Source organism: Caretta caretta, chromosome 11 (assembly GCF_965140235.1).
Source record: "Caretta caretta isolate rCarCar2 chromosome 11, rCarCar1.hap1, whole genome shotgun sequence".
Lineage (NCBI taxonomy): Eukaryota > Metazoa > Chordata > Testudines > Cheloniidae > Caretta > Caretta caretta.
In genome coordinates, this window is record NC_134216.1 from 39,339,963 (window position 1) to 39,355,431 (window position 15,469).

General features: G+C 40.9%; 1 protein-coding gene across 4 annotated transcripts in view; it reads left to right on the plus strand.

The window, feature by feature from the left end:
* UBR3 (ubiquitin protein ligase E3 component n-recognin 3) overlaps positions 1-15,469 on the plus strand; it is a 211,114-nt gene that overhangs the window by 39,561 nt on the left and 156,084 nt on the right. For all 4 annotated transcript variants that reach the window (XM_075117938.1, XM_075117939.1, XM_075117940.1 and 1 more), the window contains exons 7-8: positions 2,516-2,646; positions 7,483-7,711. In XM_075117938.1, the coding sequence (XP_074974039.1) occupies positions 2,516-2,646; positions 7,483-7,711 (360 nt within the window). The remainder of the gene's footprint in view (positions 1-2,515; positions 2,647-7,482; positions 7,712-15,469) is intronic.

The window sequence follows — 15,469 nt, forward strand, 5'->3', positions numbered from 1 at the left end:
GAGATTCCACAACCTCCCTAGGAAATTTATTCCAGTGCTTAACCACCCTGACAGTTAGAAAGCTTTTCCTAATGTCCAACCTAAACCTCCCTTGCTGCAATTTAAGCCCATTGCTTCTTGTCCTATCCTCAGTGGTTAAGAACAACAATTTTCTCCCTCTTCCTTGTAACAATCTTTCATGCACTTGAAAATAGTTATTATGTCCCTTCTGTTTTCTCTTTTCCAGACTAAACAAACCCAGTTTTTTCAATCTTCCTTCGTAGGTCACATTTTCTAGACTTTTAATCATTTTCGTTGCTCTTCTCTGGATTTCCCCCTTTTGTCCACATCTTTCCTGAAATGTGGTGCCCAGAACTGGACACAATACTCCATTTGAGGCCTAATCAGCCCAGAGTAGAGCGGAAGCATTACTTCTTGTAATCATTTTGTCTGTTCTGCAGATGGATGATTTCAATCTGCATGGCCGTCAAGCCGGCATCTTTAATCAGTAGTAAATTCATACACACTTCTTTTTAAAAGGGAGGAAGATTAGACCCTAAATTATTGTAGCATGCTTGCTGTAGTAAGCGACTGGTGATTTTTGATGGAATATTCAGGATTAAGAGAGGTAAAAATGAATTCTCTGATATCACGTTTCTAGAACATAGATAGATTTTCTTCTTTGTTTGGATTGGAAAAAGAGACTCCTCATGAAAATGCCTCTCAAGTTTAAATTGTTCATATTTCTTGTGATATTTTAACAATTTCTGAAAATTCCAACATAGAGGACAGAGTCCACCACTGGCATGTGACTATGGAACGTTGGCTATGCAGGTGGTAAGCTCACCTGGAGTGGGCAAAGTGGCACAAAATGCTAGCAATTCCCCCATCACTGTTGGGCCTAAAGCCATCCAATACATCCCACAAATAATTGGGTCTGGCCTGGAGGGGTGGGGAACAGTGCCAGGCCAGGAGATGCACTGATTCAGCATTTCTTGCACTGCCTGCCCTGATTTGGTGGAGCCTTTATAAAATCCTGGTTGGAATTTATCTCTGCCTTCTTTGGGGGAGAGGTGGCATTACTGCTGCTTGCCCTTTCCCTTTTCCCCGAGCCCGGTTGGCTCCAGTAGGTACAGGAGGGTCATATTTGCATAAATCTCTCCATACTGTAGGAGTGGACATGTTATGTTATCTGTGAATAGTAAGTATTAGAGCTTTGAAGGACAGTGGAGATACTGTGTGATTTAGTAGACTCATAATGAGTGTGGGAGTTGAGATAAACTGGGTTTTGATCCCTGTTCTACTACTAACTTGGTTTATAATTTTTGGAAAAGCTGCTTTATTTATCAGTTTTTTCATTGTATAGATTTGGGATAATACTTGCCTACTTCACAAGATTGTTTTGAGAATTTATTATTTGTATGTAAATTGATTGGAAGAGGCAAAATGTTATGTAAGTGTTACATTTTATTTAAAGGTTTTAAAAGTTTTCAAAAAGATCATATATGTTTTTAGGAATTAAACCTAATTTATATCACAGTTTTAACATTCAATTAGTGTGGGTGAGATTCTGCCACACTTGCTCCTGTTGAATAGTACTGTACTCCATCAGTAATTCTACTGAAATCAATGACTAAATCTTCAATTTGTATAAATTGTTGTAGCTCGATTGAAGTCAGTGGAACTATGACAATTTCCATCAGCTGAAGGTCTGACCCAGTGTGTCTATTTGCAGAGTAAGTCACTACCCAGTGTAAGGTTGATAGATTGGGTTCTGTATAAGGGCTTGATTCTGCAGCTGATTTGTACTGAGGACTTCCACTGATGACTGCAGGAATGAAATCATTACAAGCATATACTTGATACAGTATTGGTGATAGCTAACTTTTTTCCTCAAGTATTAGAAAACCCTTCAATCAACATTAGCAGGATAGTAGCATTAAGATGTTCCTGATTCTTAGATATTTGCATCTAGTACAGGGGTGGCCAACCTGAGTCTGAGAAGGAGCCAGAATTTACCAATGTACATTGCCAAAGAGCCACAGTAATACGTCAGCAGCCCCCCATCGGCTCCCCCTTCCCGCTCCCAGTGCCTCCCACCCGCCAGCAGCCCCGCTGATCAGTGCCTCCCCATCTCTCCCCATACCCCCCGATCAGCTGTTTTGTGGCATGCAGGAGGTTTGGGAGGATGAGGGGGGAGAGGAAGAGGAGCTAGGACCAGGGCAGGCTCAGGGGAGGAGGTGGGAAGGGGTGGAACGGGGCAGGGCCTGTGGCAGAGCCAGGGGTTGAGCAGTGAGCACCCGCTGGCACATTGGAAAGTTGGTGCCTGTAGCTCCAGCCCCTCAGTGGGTGCCTATACAAGGAGCCTCATGTTAACTTCTGAAGAGCCGCATGTGGCTCCCGAGCCACCGGTTGGCCACCCCTGATCTAGGAAGTTAAATAGAATATTAATAAACTAATGTTGGGATGTCCTTTGTGATATGTAAAGTCATTCTGAAGTCTTTTACTCCCCTCTGTTCTCCTACTGTTTATGCAGATCAGTCCATCATGGATGTTTTAAAGCATAAATGTTTTCTAGAAGAATTATTATTTTGGACAATAAAATATGAATTTCCACAAAAGATGGTAACTTTCTTACTCAACATGCTACCAGATCAAGATTATAAGGTATTTACATGCCCTCCTTCCCCCCAAAACAATTTCCTTTACTCACTCACTTTCAGCTTGTATTGCATCTTGCATGAGTACATGGATGGTTGATATAAATAATTAATATAACAAACCCTGTGTTCTTTTATTATTTGAGGGTTTGTTGGTATGCCCAGAGCCGCACAATACATGGAAGGAGATGTGGACAAAACAGGTTGGCTGAATAATTCCGTTCTGAAAATTCCTTCAGGAGCCAGAGTATTGTTTGTTTTGTTGTTTTGGCTATTTCCATTTTAGCTCATAAGCTTTGTTAGACTTTATAAGATCTAGCTCTTTGAAGGGCAGATACATACAAGCCTTCACAGTTTTAGTTTCCAGACTTGGAGCAAGTGCAATATCAACAAGCTGTTTCTCTACACCCATTCTTTCCCCCTCCCCACCCCCTCAAGTTTCCTTAGACATCAGACATTTAGGATGGGGAAGAGACATCTGCTCCTGAGATATTTTGTTACTGTTAATATACTCTTTAGAACTAGTTAGTTAAAGATCCAGTGCATGTAATTCTTGTGGCAGGAGGATGTGTTAATACAATATTTTTTCTATGATAAAAATTAGCTTGACTGCTTTATGTAGTTTTTAATTGGGTTTCCTCAATCCCCTGGTGCTCATTTAAAATCTCTTGGAAAGTGTCAGGCTTAACTATAGACATTTTTACCTATGCCACCTATAATAAATTGAGGAATAAATAATAACTCATATCTCGTCTGGTTATAAGAAATGACTTGGTTCACATCTTTATTGTGAAAGAATATCTGCTGTTGTTGAGACCTGCTAATTTAAATATGTGTTAACTGATGACTTTTGGAAGCAGAACATTATGCCTTATTACCTCTACAGCTCCCGAAGTGTGTCAGGTAGGACTGGTCAAATTACTTTTTAATCGAATTTATTTTTGGCAGAAAATTGGGTTTTTGACTTAATTATATTTTTGCAGAAAATGTCTATTTTCCTCAAATTTTAGTAAATCAGAAAACCAAGTTTGTTCAGATTTTTTTTTTTGGACAAAAATAGGAAATCATCTGCAGGGAGGAAACCACCATTTTACAACCAGTTCTAGTGCTTTACAAAACAAGTAATATACAGACCGTGTCCCAGGGAGCTTAGAAGTCCTACTAGATATGATGTAACAAGAGACACAAGTGAAGGGAAAGGAATGGTGAAGATTGCAAAGTTATTCTGTGAAGTTGTATACTACATATTAGTTCAGTTCAGTCATTGAATTGTACCAGTTTTTCCTTTTTTAAAATGTTAAATGAATGTAGAAAGAGACAGTCCTGCCTAAAGACCTTACAAGCTATTGGAGAAAGGAAGGTTTACCTACCTTTTACAGATGGGGAACTGAGGCACAGAGAGAAGTGTCTGATACAACTGGTAATTGAAACCAGATCTCCTGCATCTAGTCTCATATGTTAACCACAAGATCATCAATTAGTTCAGTTTCTTATTGCTGTACAGTACCACAAGAAATAAAGTTCTTAAATGGAAATAAGCTATGTAGATGCATAGATAGTTCAAGGGTAACCCTCCCTGTGTAAATCCAGCCTAAGTTTGGATAGGAATATCAGAAGTCAGTTATTTGGCTTTCAGCAGAAGAATCAGTTTGATTTAATTGGAGATTGGTCCTGCTTTGAGCAGGAGGTTGGACTAGATGACCTCATGAGATCCCTTTCAACCCTGATATTCTACGATACCTATGCTTGCGCTCTTCTGACTTAATTTTATATGGTTCTCTACTGGTGCTCTTTGGCCCACTGAATGCTGTAGGGATAGATTTTACGGTGCTGTAGCTGCGTCAGTCCCAGGATAGTAGAGAGAGAAGGTGAGTGAGATAATGTCTTTTATTGGACCAAATTCTGTTGTCTCTGAAAATTATTACCTCCCCCACCTTGTCTCTCTAAAAAGGCCAAATCCTCTTTTTTCATTCCTGCAGAAATATAGTGTCATCCACTGTAACGTATGGTCAGGATTGAATGGTATCTGAAGGCTATCCTCCAGCCAAGAATAATCAATGCACAGTATACTCCAGACACATCTGCTACTCTGGGCTTACTTTATTCAGGGGAGAGGGGGCCTGTTTATGGTCCCTTTATGCTTCACAGTATTGTGGAGAATCAGTTCCAATAAAAGTAGGAAACTGCAGTGTTCTTAATAAAAATGGGCCATGTATTTCAGAGTGTGGACAGACATGGGTAAAGTGAAGTAGTGATTTTGTATTCTCAGACCATGGAAGCCACAATTGGCTTAAAGGTAGCCTTAAAATGCCTACTTTATGTTCCAGAAAGATTTAACACTTTCAGAGGACAGGTTTTAGACTAGACGTGGGATTTTAGTTATTGAGCTGAAAATTTTCTTTAATCACCAAGACAGCTTGCATTATCTCATCTCTTCAGACTAAACAAGTCCATATGGTGGAAGTTTAGAACAGCAGTGGCACTTAGGTTTGAAATTTGAAATGAATTAAAAATTGGCTAAAAGACAAAAGTATAAATAAAAGGTCAGTTTATAACATGATGAAACGTTAAGAGTGGGGTGCCCCAAGGATCCATACTACGACTGATATTGTTTCAATATATTAATTACTGATCTGGAAAAAAACAGTTTAACAATGATGTGGGAAACCTTTGTAGATGACAGAATTATTTAGGAGAATCAAACCTAGAACAAACCTAGAACATAAGACCATACTGGGTCAGACCAAAGGTCCATCTAGCCCAATATCCTGTCTTCTGACAGTGGCCAAAGCCAGGTGCTTCAAAGGGAATGAACAGAACAGGTAATCAAATGAGCCATCCCCTGTCACCCATTCTCAGCTTCTGGCAAACAGAGGCTAAGGACACCATGCCTGTCTATCTTGGATAGTCATTGATGGATCTATCCTCCATGAATTTATCTAGTTCTTTTTTGGACCCTGTTATAGTCTTGGACTTCACAACATCCTCTGGCACTAGAGAAGGCACTAAAGGAATCCAGAGAGACCTAGCAAAGATAAATATATGGGAAGCCATGATGGCTGATGAAATTCAATGTTGGCAAATAATATGAACTGCTCACATACACTGCAGCTCCGTCTTAAGTGAAACCATCTATGAGAAAGACCTGGATGACATTGCAGACAACTCAATGAGAACAGTTGCTGTATGACAGCAGCAGTAAAAAAATCAAGCATGATGTTAGAATGTAAAAATAATAGTAATACTGAATAATGGTCTTGAAATTTTAATATTGCCATTACTTAAATCAGTGGCACACTTTCAACTTGAATCATAGAATAGAATATCAGGGTTGGAAGGGACCTCAGGAGGTCATCTAGTCCAACCCCCTGCTCAAAGCAGGACCAATCCCCAACTAAATTATCCCAGCCAGGACTTTGTCAAGCCTGACCTTAAAAATATCTAAGGAAGGAGATTCCACCACCTCCCTAGGAAACGCATTCCAGTGTTTCACCACCCTCCTAGTGAAAAAGTTTTTCCTAATATCCAACCTAAACCTCCCCCACTGCAACTTGAGACCATTACTCCTTGTTCTGTCATCAGCTACCACTGAGAACAGTCTAGATCCATCCTCTTTGGAACCCCCTTTCAGGTAGTTGAAAGCAGCTATCAAATCCCCCCTCATTCTTCTCTTTCGCAGACTAAACAATCCCCGTTCCCTCAGCCTCTCCTCATAAGTCATGTGTTCCAGTCCCCTAATCATTTTTGTTGCCCTCCGCTGGACTCTTTCCAGTTTATCCACATCCTTCTTGTAGTGTGGGGCCCAAAACTGGACACAGTACTCCAGATGAGGCCTCACCAATATCGAATAGAGGGGGACGATCATGTCCCTCGATCTGCTCGCTATGCCCCTACGTATACATCCCAAAATGCCATCGGCCTTCTTGGCAACAAGGGCACACTGTTGACTCATATCCAGCTTCTCGTCTACTGTAACCCCTAGGTCCTTTTCTGCAGAACTGCTGCCGAGCCATTCGGTCTCTAGTCTGTAGCGATGCATGGGATTCTTCCGTCCTAAGTGCAGGACTCTGCACTTGTCCTTGTTGAACCTCATCAGATTTCTTTTGGCCCAATCCTCTAATTTGTCTAGGTGAATACTTTGTTCATTTCGGTCATCCTATCTGGAAAAGATTCTAGAAGAAAAATTTGGGATCTAGAGACAGGGAAAGAAAATTAAAGTCACAGAAAGACTTCCCGATGAGGAAATATTGAAAACATTAGTCCTATTTTTTTTAGTTTAGAGAGATTACCAATAGAAGACATTATAGAAATATATAAAACAATGAATGGTAGAGAAGTTAAGTTGGAAGTTCCTGTTTATCCTTTTCATAATACAAGAGCAAGGGGATATCTAATGAAAAAGATGGCAAATTTAAAACTGGTAGGAATGAGTTTTTATACAGTGTTTAATTGGCTTGTGGAACTCATTGTCAGAAGATATTGATAGCAAGATTTTAGTAGGATTAGATTAGTTCCTTCTGTAACTGAACAGTTATGCTACAATTAAGGGTTCAGTCATAAGAACCAAGATATTAAAAAAGGATGAGTCATTTACATGTGTAATGAGAACACATGCAATTATATAAGATGAAGGCTGGGAAGACCAGGATATTCCATTGTGAGATTTCCTGCACCTTCTTCTGAAGCAGGATATTGGATAAGGTGGACCACAGATTTTTGACCTGTTGTGATAAATCTGATGTTTCTCTGCAATACTGATTGTATGTTTGCAAATACATTTTTTTAAATAAGAGGAAATATAACTATTGTAATATTAAAATTCTTTTTATTTTTAAATTTGCAGATTGCCTTTACTAAAACTTTTGTTCAGCATTATGCTTTTATTATGAAAACACTGAAGAAAAGCCATGAATCAGACACTATGTCTAATAGAATTGTGCATATCAGCGTTCAGTTATTCAGCAATGAAGAGCTAGCACGTCAAGTGACAGAAGAATGTCAGCTGTTGGATATTATGGTCACTGTCCTATTATATATGATGGAAAGTTGTCTTATTAAAAGTGAGCTGCAAGGTAAGTTGAATTCTTGTTTTCATTAATATCAAACAAGAGACTTGTACTGAATGTTTCATCTTCTGTTTTTGAGTTAGCCACTAACTTTTCAGAACTGGACAGGTTGTAGCCTCACATACTGGGAGCTAGAGACCATAAAACTTTTTGGGAAATGTAAGAATAGTTTTATTCAGTATGTCACTGGCATTTTACGCTGTTTTTTTTAACTACAGTGTAGGATGACATAAAACAGCAGAATGTTTCACCTCAGAGGTAGCCACATTTCAGTTTCACATTCCATTTATACAGTTCATAAAGTGCTGTGCTTTGCAATGAATGGCACTATATATAAGTTGAGATTTTATTAAACATAATATTTTTCAAAGTCTTTCATGACATCACTTGTCTTCTAAATGGTTCTAATTTTCCTTCCCTGAGAGGAGTGCCTTTTGCGATGCATGATATTATTAATTAAGAATATGATTAATCTCCTCAAAAACACTACTGTTTAGACACTTTGCATTCTGATACAGTGGAGACCTGAATGTAATATACTGCACAGTGGGTAAACCCATTAGTGAAGACCCAGAGCCTACTTTTTCCTTGCCCAAAATAAATCACTTTAAAAGTTTTGAATAACAATGTTATCCTCTGAATTGCTCATATATGCTGATGTCTTTTAGTCTTACCATTGCCAATTCAAATGTCAAGTGACTTTGCTAGACCAGAGATGCACTAGCAGAACTTTACACTGCATTATTAAAAACTAGGTATTGTTTAAATATCTCTAGGACTCTGGCTTCTTGGCTATCAGTATAGACTAATCATATGTAAGCATGTTGGGACGTGAAACTGCAGAACTAGAATTAATTTGCAAATTGGACACCATCAAATTAGGCCTGAATAAAGACTGGGAGTGGTTGGGTCATTACAAAACCTAATTTCCCCCATACTAATTTCCCCCTACTATTACTCACACCTTCTTGTCAACAGTTTGAAATGGGCCACTCTCATTATCACTACAAAAGTGATTTTTCCTCCCTTGGTAGCCTACTGTTAATTGAATTGTCTTGTTAGACTGACCTACCACTTGGTAAGGCAACTCCCATCTTTTCATGTGCTGTGTATTTATACCTGCTACTGTATTTTCCGCTCCATGCATCTGATGAAGTGGGTTCTAGCCCACGAAAGTTTATGTCCTAATAAATTTGTTAGCCTCTAAGGTGCCACAAGGACTCCTCATTGTTTGTGCTGTGCCAGAAATTGCAGTCTAGTGGCAGGCGAGGTTATGGTAGCTTTAATCCACCTTTTGCTCCTTCCTGCTTCTGCGTTGCTCTGAGAGAGCCTGTCTGAGCCCTAAGAGCCTTTTGTGAGTTATGGCACGTTCCTGGCTTCCCCTATGGGCTTCAGAGCTGTCTGGAATCTCCACTGTGTTGCATGATGTACCCAACCCCGGTATACAGCCTATCCCAAGGCTTGCAAGCAGTCCACCTTCTGTAGTGCCTGTGCAAGGGGACTCCTCCTTCATCTGCACCGAGGACTTTTAGTGCTCCTTTATGCAGCTCCACCCCTTTTACCAGATGTAGTGGGAGCTTGAGCAGGCGGTAAGGATCTCACCTGATATTTGGTGTCTGCTGTGGCAAGCAACTGCATGTTCTTAGGGAATCATCTGCTAGAATCCTCACAAAGCTATTTTCCCTGCTTTTAGAGAGGTGCCATTTTTGCACCGAATTCGTATTGTTGGGTGGGGTAGAGATAATGTTAATTGGAACATAAATCTCCTCCTGTGTAGACTGACAGTGATCTACACTCCTACTTGGAAGACAATCTTAATTATTAGAGGTGTTAGTCAGTATCCACAAAAACTACATGGAGTCCAGTGGCACCTTAAAGACTAACAACAGATTTATTTAGGCATAAGTTTTCATGGGTAAAAAACCCCACTTCTTCAGATGCATCTTTTTTAAACCCACGAAAGCTTATGCCTAAATAAAGCTATTAATCTTGATTATGTTTGTTAGTCTTGCACTAAGAAGACTTACTTAAAAAAAAGTGTTTTAACAGTAGTTATGATGAAGTAATCTGGTGGTTGCTTGAACTGCTTTAATATTTTTTTTTTAAAAGACTTTGGGAACAAACAGCTAACACACAAGAGAGTTTAGGGCACTCAAGAATCAGTGTTTCAATAGGGGGAAGAAGGAAAACAGCAAATTTGCACGTTCATTTGCATTTGAATGCATTTTAAAGCTTATTAAGAATCTTTTTTGGACATGTATCACAAAGATTCATTGTTTGCCTTTTTAATAATTCAAGGAAACTCTTAGCAGTGACAGCTGTTTTAATTACTATATGTTTTATATTTTGACATGAAGTGGTTTGCATCCCCCATTTTGTATCTGCGCATACTGCATATGAAGGCAGACATAGGAAGGCAGATTTTGATATCAGTAATACACAGTTGTACATATCATTGCTCACTGTTGTGGCTGTGGCCATGATTTGATATTTAGACCATTCATGATTACTGAGATACTAGAGACGGTGAAGACCAGTAAATTAAAATTGGATTCATTATTGGTAGAGATTGTTAGCTCCTTCCTTAGGACAGGGCAGACTGACAGTGTCAAGTAAGGAAACTTACTATGACCAGCACTCAAAATGATCTATTTCTGGCCAATATTTCATTTTCAGTTCTAGAATTTAAAACTATTGTGAAGGCTGTGGCAAGGCAACTTTATATGAGAGAGGTGCCTTGGTCTCCTTGAGGTTTTTGAGTCTGGGTACAGATGTGGTTGGAGCGCGGAAATGGTTTTGGTAGATCTTCTCCTTGGTAGGGTGGAGATTGTGTCCCTTGTGATCTGTTTTTGAATCTATCATCTGCTACCAGTTCCATTAATCATGAAGTATGGTTGACTTGCCTGCAGCCCTCAACATAGGAAGCCTTTTGGTGGCTTTGCTCATACTGCTGAAAGATTCCAGAATAATTCTGGACAGTTACTCGTCTCTCTCAATGGCTGTCTCGTGGAGTTCTGCAGGCTTCCATCTTGTTCTTCCCTTGGGTCAGTGGCCCTATAAGTCCATTAATGGCTATTAGCCAGGATGGGTAAGGAATGGTGTCCCTAGCCTCTGTTTGTCAGAGGGTGGAGAGGGATGGCGAGAGAGGGATCACTTGATCATTACCTGTTAGGTTCACTCCTGGCATTGGCCACTGTCGATAGACATGATACTGGGCTGGATGGACCTGTGGTCTGACCCAGTATGGCCATTCTTATGTTCTTATTTGCATAGACGGGTGTGTTACAGTGTGTTTAGTATATTGATGAAACACAGCTCTTCCTCTAAATCATAAAACTAGTTAACACGGTCAAATGCCTTATCCATCTGAATGAGATTCAGGCATGGATGAACTGGCCCAAAGGCTTATGCTGATATGCTGGAAAGGAGGAACGAGAAGATGTAGCAAGAAATCTACTAAGGTATATTTAGGCTTTGTTTACACTGGAACTTTTGTCAGCAAAACTTTTGTTGGTCAGGGGTGTGAAAAAGGCCATCCCTGACCGACGTAAGTTTCACCGACAAAAGCTCTGGTGTGGACAGTGCGTCTCCCGCCGACATAGCTACCGCTGCTCATTGGGAATGGTTTAATTATGCCTCCCACCGGCAAAGAGTGGCTACACAGAAGATGTTATAATGACGCAGCTGCAGCCGTACAACTGTGCTGCTGTAAGGTCCATAATGTAGACATAGCCTTAGTCTGCATTACTGACAGATACCATTTGTCCTTTGGCCATCTGGTGGCTATTCAGGTTAACTAATGAGAAAGTTCACTAATGAGATTCATAGAGACCATTTGAACATGGCCAACAGGTGCTTCTTACCAAACTGGGAACAATTTTTGTAAGGGGAAAAAGAAAAATAATAAAGAAATATAATGGTCTTGCATCCATTAATGCAATCTTAAGGTTGCACAATTAAACCCGAGAATTGAAAAATGCATATATTTGAGAAATAGTCTTTAATTATGAGATAACTTACTATCCCACTGCAATGACCCAAAATTTGCAAATGTTAAAGTAATCCTAGCTTAACGCACCCAGACATGCGCACATATACATAAACAAAAAGAAAATGTGAAAACAAACAAAGCAAAAATACAAACAAAAAACTTGGCACAAAAAGCAGCACTGGTGTGCTACTGGGATATAGGTCATTTCTGTTCTTATAGGTCCTTTCTCTACCAGAGCTTTCATCCCATTGAGCCACTAAAAGAGTAGCTTTTTATACCCTAAAGAAAGTTTTCCATGATGGCTCACTTGTAAAAGGCCCTCTCTTCCTTGACTGAGTTTACCCAACTACCCCTGCTCAGAACCAGTGAAGAAGAAAAGCAGCTGAAGAAATGCTGATGCAAATTAGAGCAGCTGCTAGGTTGAGTTAATTTATTCTGGGGCAGAAGATTAGGGAACTAAACCTGTAGTTGGTTCTTAGCTTCTTTAGTCTTGTTTTGGCTGCCCTGGGTTACTGTGTGGGGAAGAGAAATAATTCTTTGCTAGGCATTTCCCTAGGTTCAGGCAGAGCCAGTTGAGTTTATATCCTGCTCTTTCTTGTGCAGTCACAAGCCTATCAGGGATGTAGGCAGTGGAGTAGCCAGAATTACTCTTTCCCTCCCCTGTAAAGCATCAAGTAGACCGTGGGAAGGCTGCTGATCTAAGTGCTTCCTGCTCTATGCTGCTTCTGGTACTGCAGAGAAAAGGGACAGGAGGCAGTTAAGGAAGTGGTGTCCCCTACTAGCTTCCTGTAGCAAAAGGGCTGATTCGCATACTACCATGTAAAATTGCCAGGCATGGCTCAAGGAACAGTTTCAATTTATAATGCAATACAAATTTTCCTAACAAAGTTGATCTTGAGGGCTACAGATTGGACACCCTTATCTAATATAATGCTTTGATTTAAAGAGGACATGCTTTTCAAGCTAGGAAGAACTGCTGTTGAAATAGTTGGGCAAGATTATACATAGCTTTTCCTTTATTTTCCCAGCTTTTTTTTTTTTTTTTTTTAAATGTAGTGGGAACTGTTATGAAAGACACAGTGGAAAACCTTGGTGGTTCTTTGAGTGTGTGTCAGCATGGATCCCATTCTAAGTGTGCATGTGCCTCATACATGTGAGCCTGGAATCTTTGAATAACTGTGTCCCTTGGGCTGCTCATGCACCCTGCGAGTCCTCATGACTGCCCCAACCCAAAGGGTGTACAGGGCAGAGTGGCTGCAGCTGTCCCTCGGTTCCCTCTTATTGCCTGTGGCAGTGAGACAGAACAAGGTGTCTGTTCGCTATCCCTTAGTGGAATATTCTTCTCTTTTGGTTAATTAGCTAGGCATAATTCTCAACAAACTCCCCCTTTTTAATTTTATTTTTTCCCCTTGCCAAAAAAACGATTTTTAAAAGATCTGTTTTTTAAAATGGAAACTTAAAATTTCTGCTTGGTGTTTTACGCAGTTATCTTTGCCTACAATAGCAGATTCAAAGCCCTCAGGCTTTAAACAGTGCCAGTCCCATGACAGACTCATTCTGCTTACAGACTGTCATAGCAGCTGGCATTTTTTGTTTTGGTGAGATCCATGTACCAGACTACTATCCTTTGTGCTGTTTTCTACCGTCACAAGAAAATCCAGAGATGCTCTGCTGAAGTTGAATCTTCTTGGACAATCAGTGAAAGGGACCTCAGACCCTGAAGAACAGGCCTTGATCTCTAAGATGGGACTGGTAAAGTCCAAGTCCCAGTTAGCCAGTGCCCTTGTTAGCCAGCACACAACACTTAATGTTGGTACTGGCAAAAAAATCCATGGCACTGTCTGTCAGGGATCTGAGACCATCTGACCACATTGGTTCCAGCTACTACTTCAGCACCAAAGACCGCTACTGCCTCCTTACCAAAGCAAGGGAGATATGAAAACTCCCTCTTCCTACGAGGAGATGCTTAAACCCTTACTCTCCTCCGAGGAACTGAGCACGTGGTCTGCTCTTGTGACCGGAGCAAGTGATGCTGGTTCAACTTCCAGCTGTACACTGAAGATATATAAGGCATCCTCAGTGCCTACATCTGACTGTGCTGGCAACCACAAACTGCTGCCCCCAGTGTCAGCATTGACAGTAACAATTGACACATTTATGGTACTGTCCAATCTACTGTTAGAGGAGGTAGCTATATTTCTGGCACCAATGGCACTGCACTCAGCATCGACATGAGTCTCTGACCTCATGGTACTGAGGTCACCTCAAAAATCAGACTTATCTTTGGAGGCAGTCTACTCCTCTTCATCTCCGGGACACACCTCTCCACCTTACAGCAGAGAATCTTCTCACCATTCACACAGATCAGGAGAAAGTCTTTCTCTGCAAATCAGGGGCACTCCAGATCTCTGACTTATCCATCTCAGGAATGATAGTGGACTGACCAAAACCAGCCTTATCCTGTTCTGCCTTGGTCCTGTTGGGCATAGTGGGGGTTTCCGTCTAGAGCATCTTGGAATCTAACTCCCTCCTATCACTGAAGAAAATGCAGAAGGTCATGCTCCAATTCCGCAGCAATTGTCAGAACCCCATCTGAAGACAGGGAGGAACAAGTACAGCTGACAGAGGAGGAACTGGCATGTCTTGAGCTTCTTGAACATCTTTCATAGTCCCTGATGAGGCATTTTCCTTGGCTCCCATACCTGCTTTGGAGCCTTTCAGAAGATGCTCTCTTGTTTAGCTGAGACCTTTTGAAATAGAAACCTCAGTAATTGAAGAAAAAGCTTACAAGCTGTTTGACATATTGCATTCCTCCTCTTTTGCCAGACTAGCATTGCCAATTAATGACGGCATCTTAGAACCAGCTAAAATTCTATGGCAGATGCCAGCCACATTGCTGTTAAAAGAATTGAAAGGAAGACCAATCCCCCAAAAGAGGTTTGAGCAATTTTATACCTGTCCAACATTGGGTTAATTAGTAGTCTCTGCCCTGCATGAGATAACCAAACTGTCCAAGAACATTCCTAAGGACAAGGGCCCAAATAAATTGCCTCTCTTTAGAAGGAAGGCTTATTTGTCAGCATCACTCCAGCTACAAGTAGCTAACTGTCAAGCTTTGTTTGTGAAACTATCTGACCTAGGGCAGACTAATCTCCCTTTCTGGCCAAACTTCTTCAGTACTCTAAGTCAGCGTTAAAGCCATTGTTGCTGAAGGACAACCAATGGCAAAGGCCTCTTTTACAGACAGCCATGGATGCGTTGGACGTGGTGGCTAAATCCCTGGCTGTTGTGGTAGCTGTGTGCAGAGCATCATGGTTACCGGCTTCTTTCATCCCTAGGGAGGTGGAGAATACAATTGAGGACTTGCCCTTGGAGTGTTCAGACTTACTCACCATATGTACCAATGATGCACTATGCACCCAAAAAAGATACTAGATACGTGGCTCCCTAAGCATTTACACCTCTGCCCCATTCACAGGCCCTTTAAATATCAAGGGCAAGGGAAGCTAGACAGAAAACACCCAGCTACTCGCAATAGTTCTCTGAGTAACCACCTAGGAAGAAGACGAGGTACTCTTGTGTGAGACTGTTATCTTCCTTAGTCACTAACCAGACTACACTTGCTTCCAGACAGCAGGAGATTTGAGAGCCACATTCAGATCGGGGAAGGGCTATGCCCAGACCTCCTTCTTGAGATGCTGGTTGGCTCTCTTCTATGGGGCTTGGACTGGAATAACAGACGTGTGTGCTGGAAGTTCTCTCATGGTTATTCC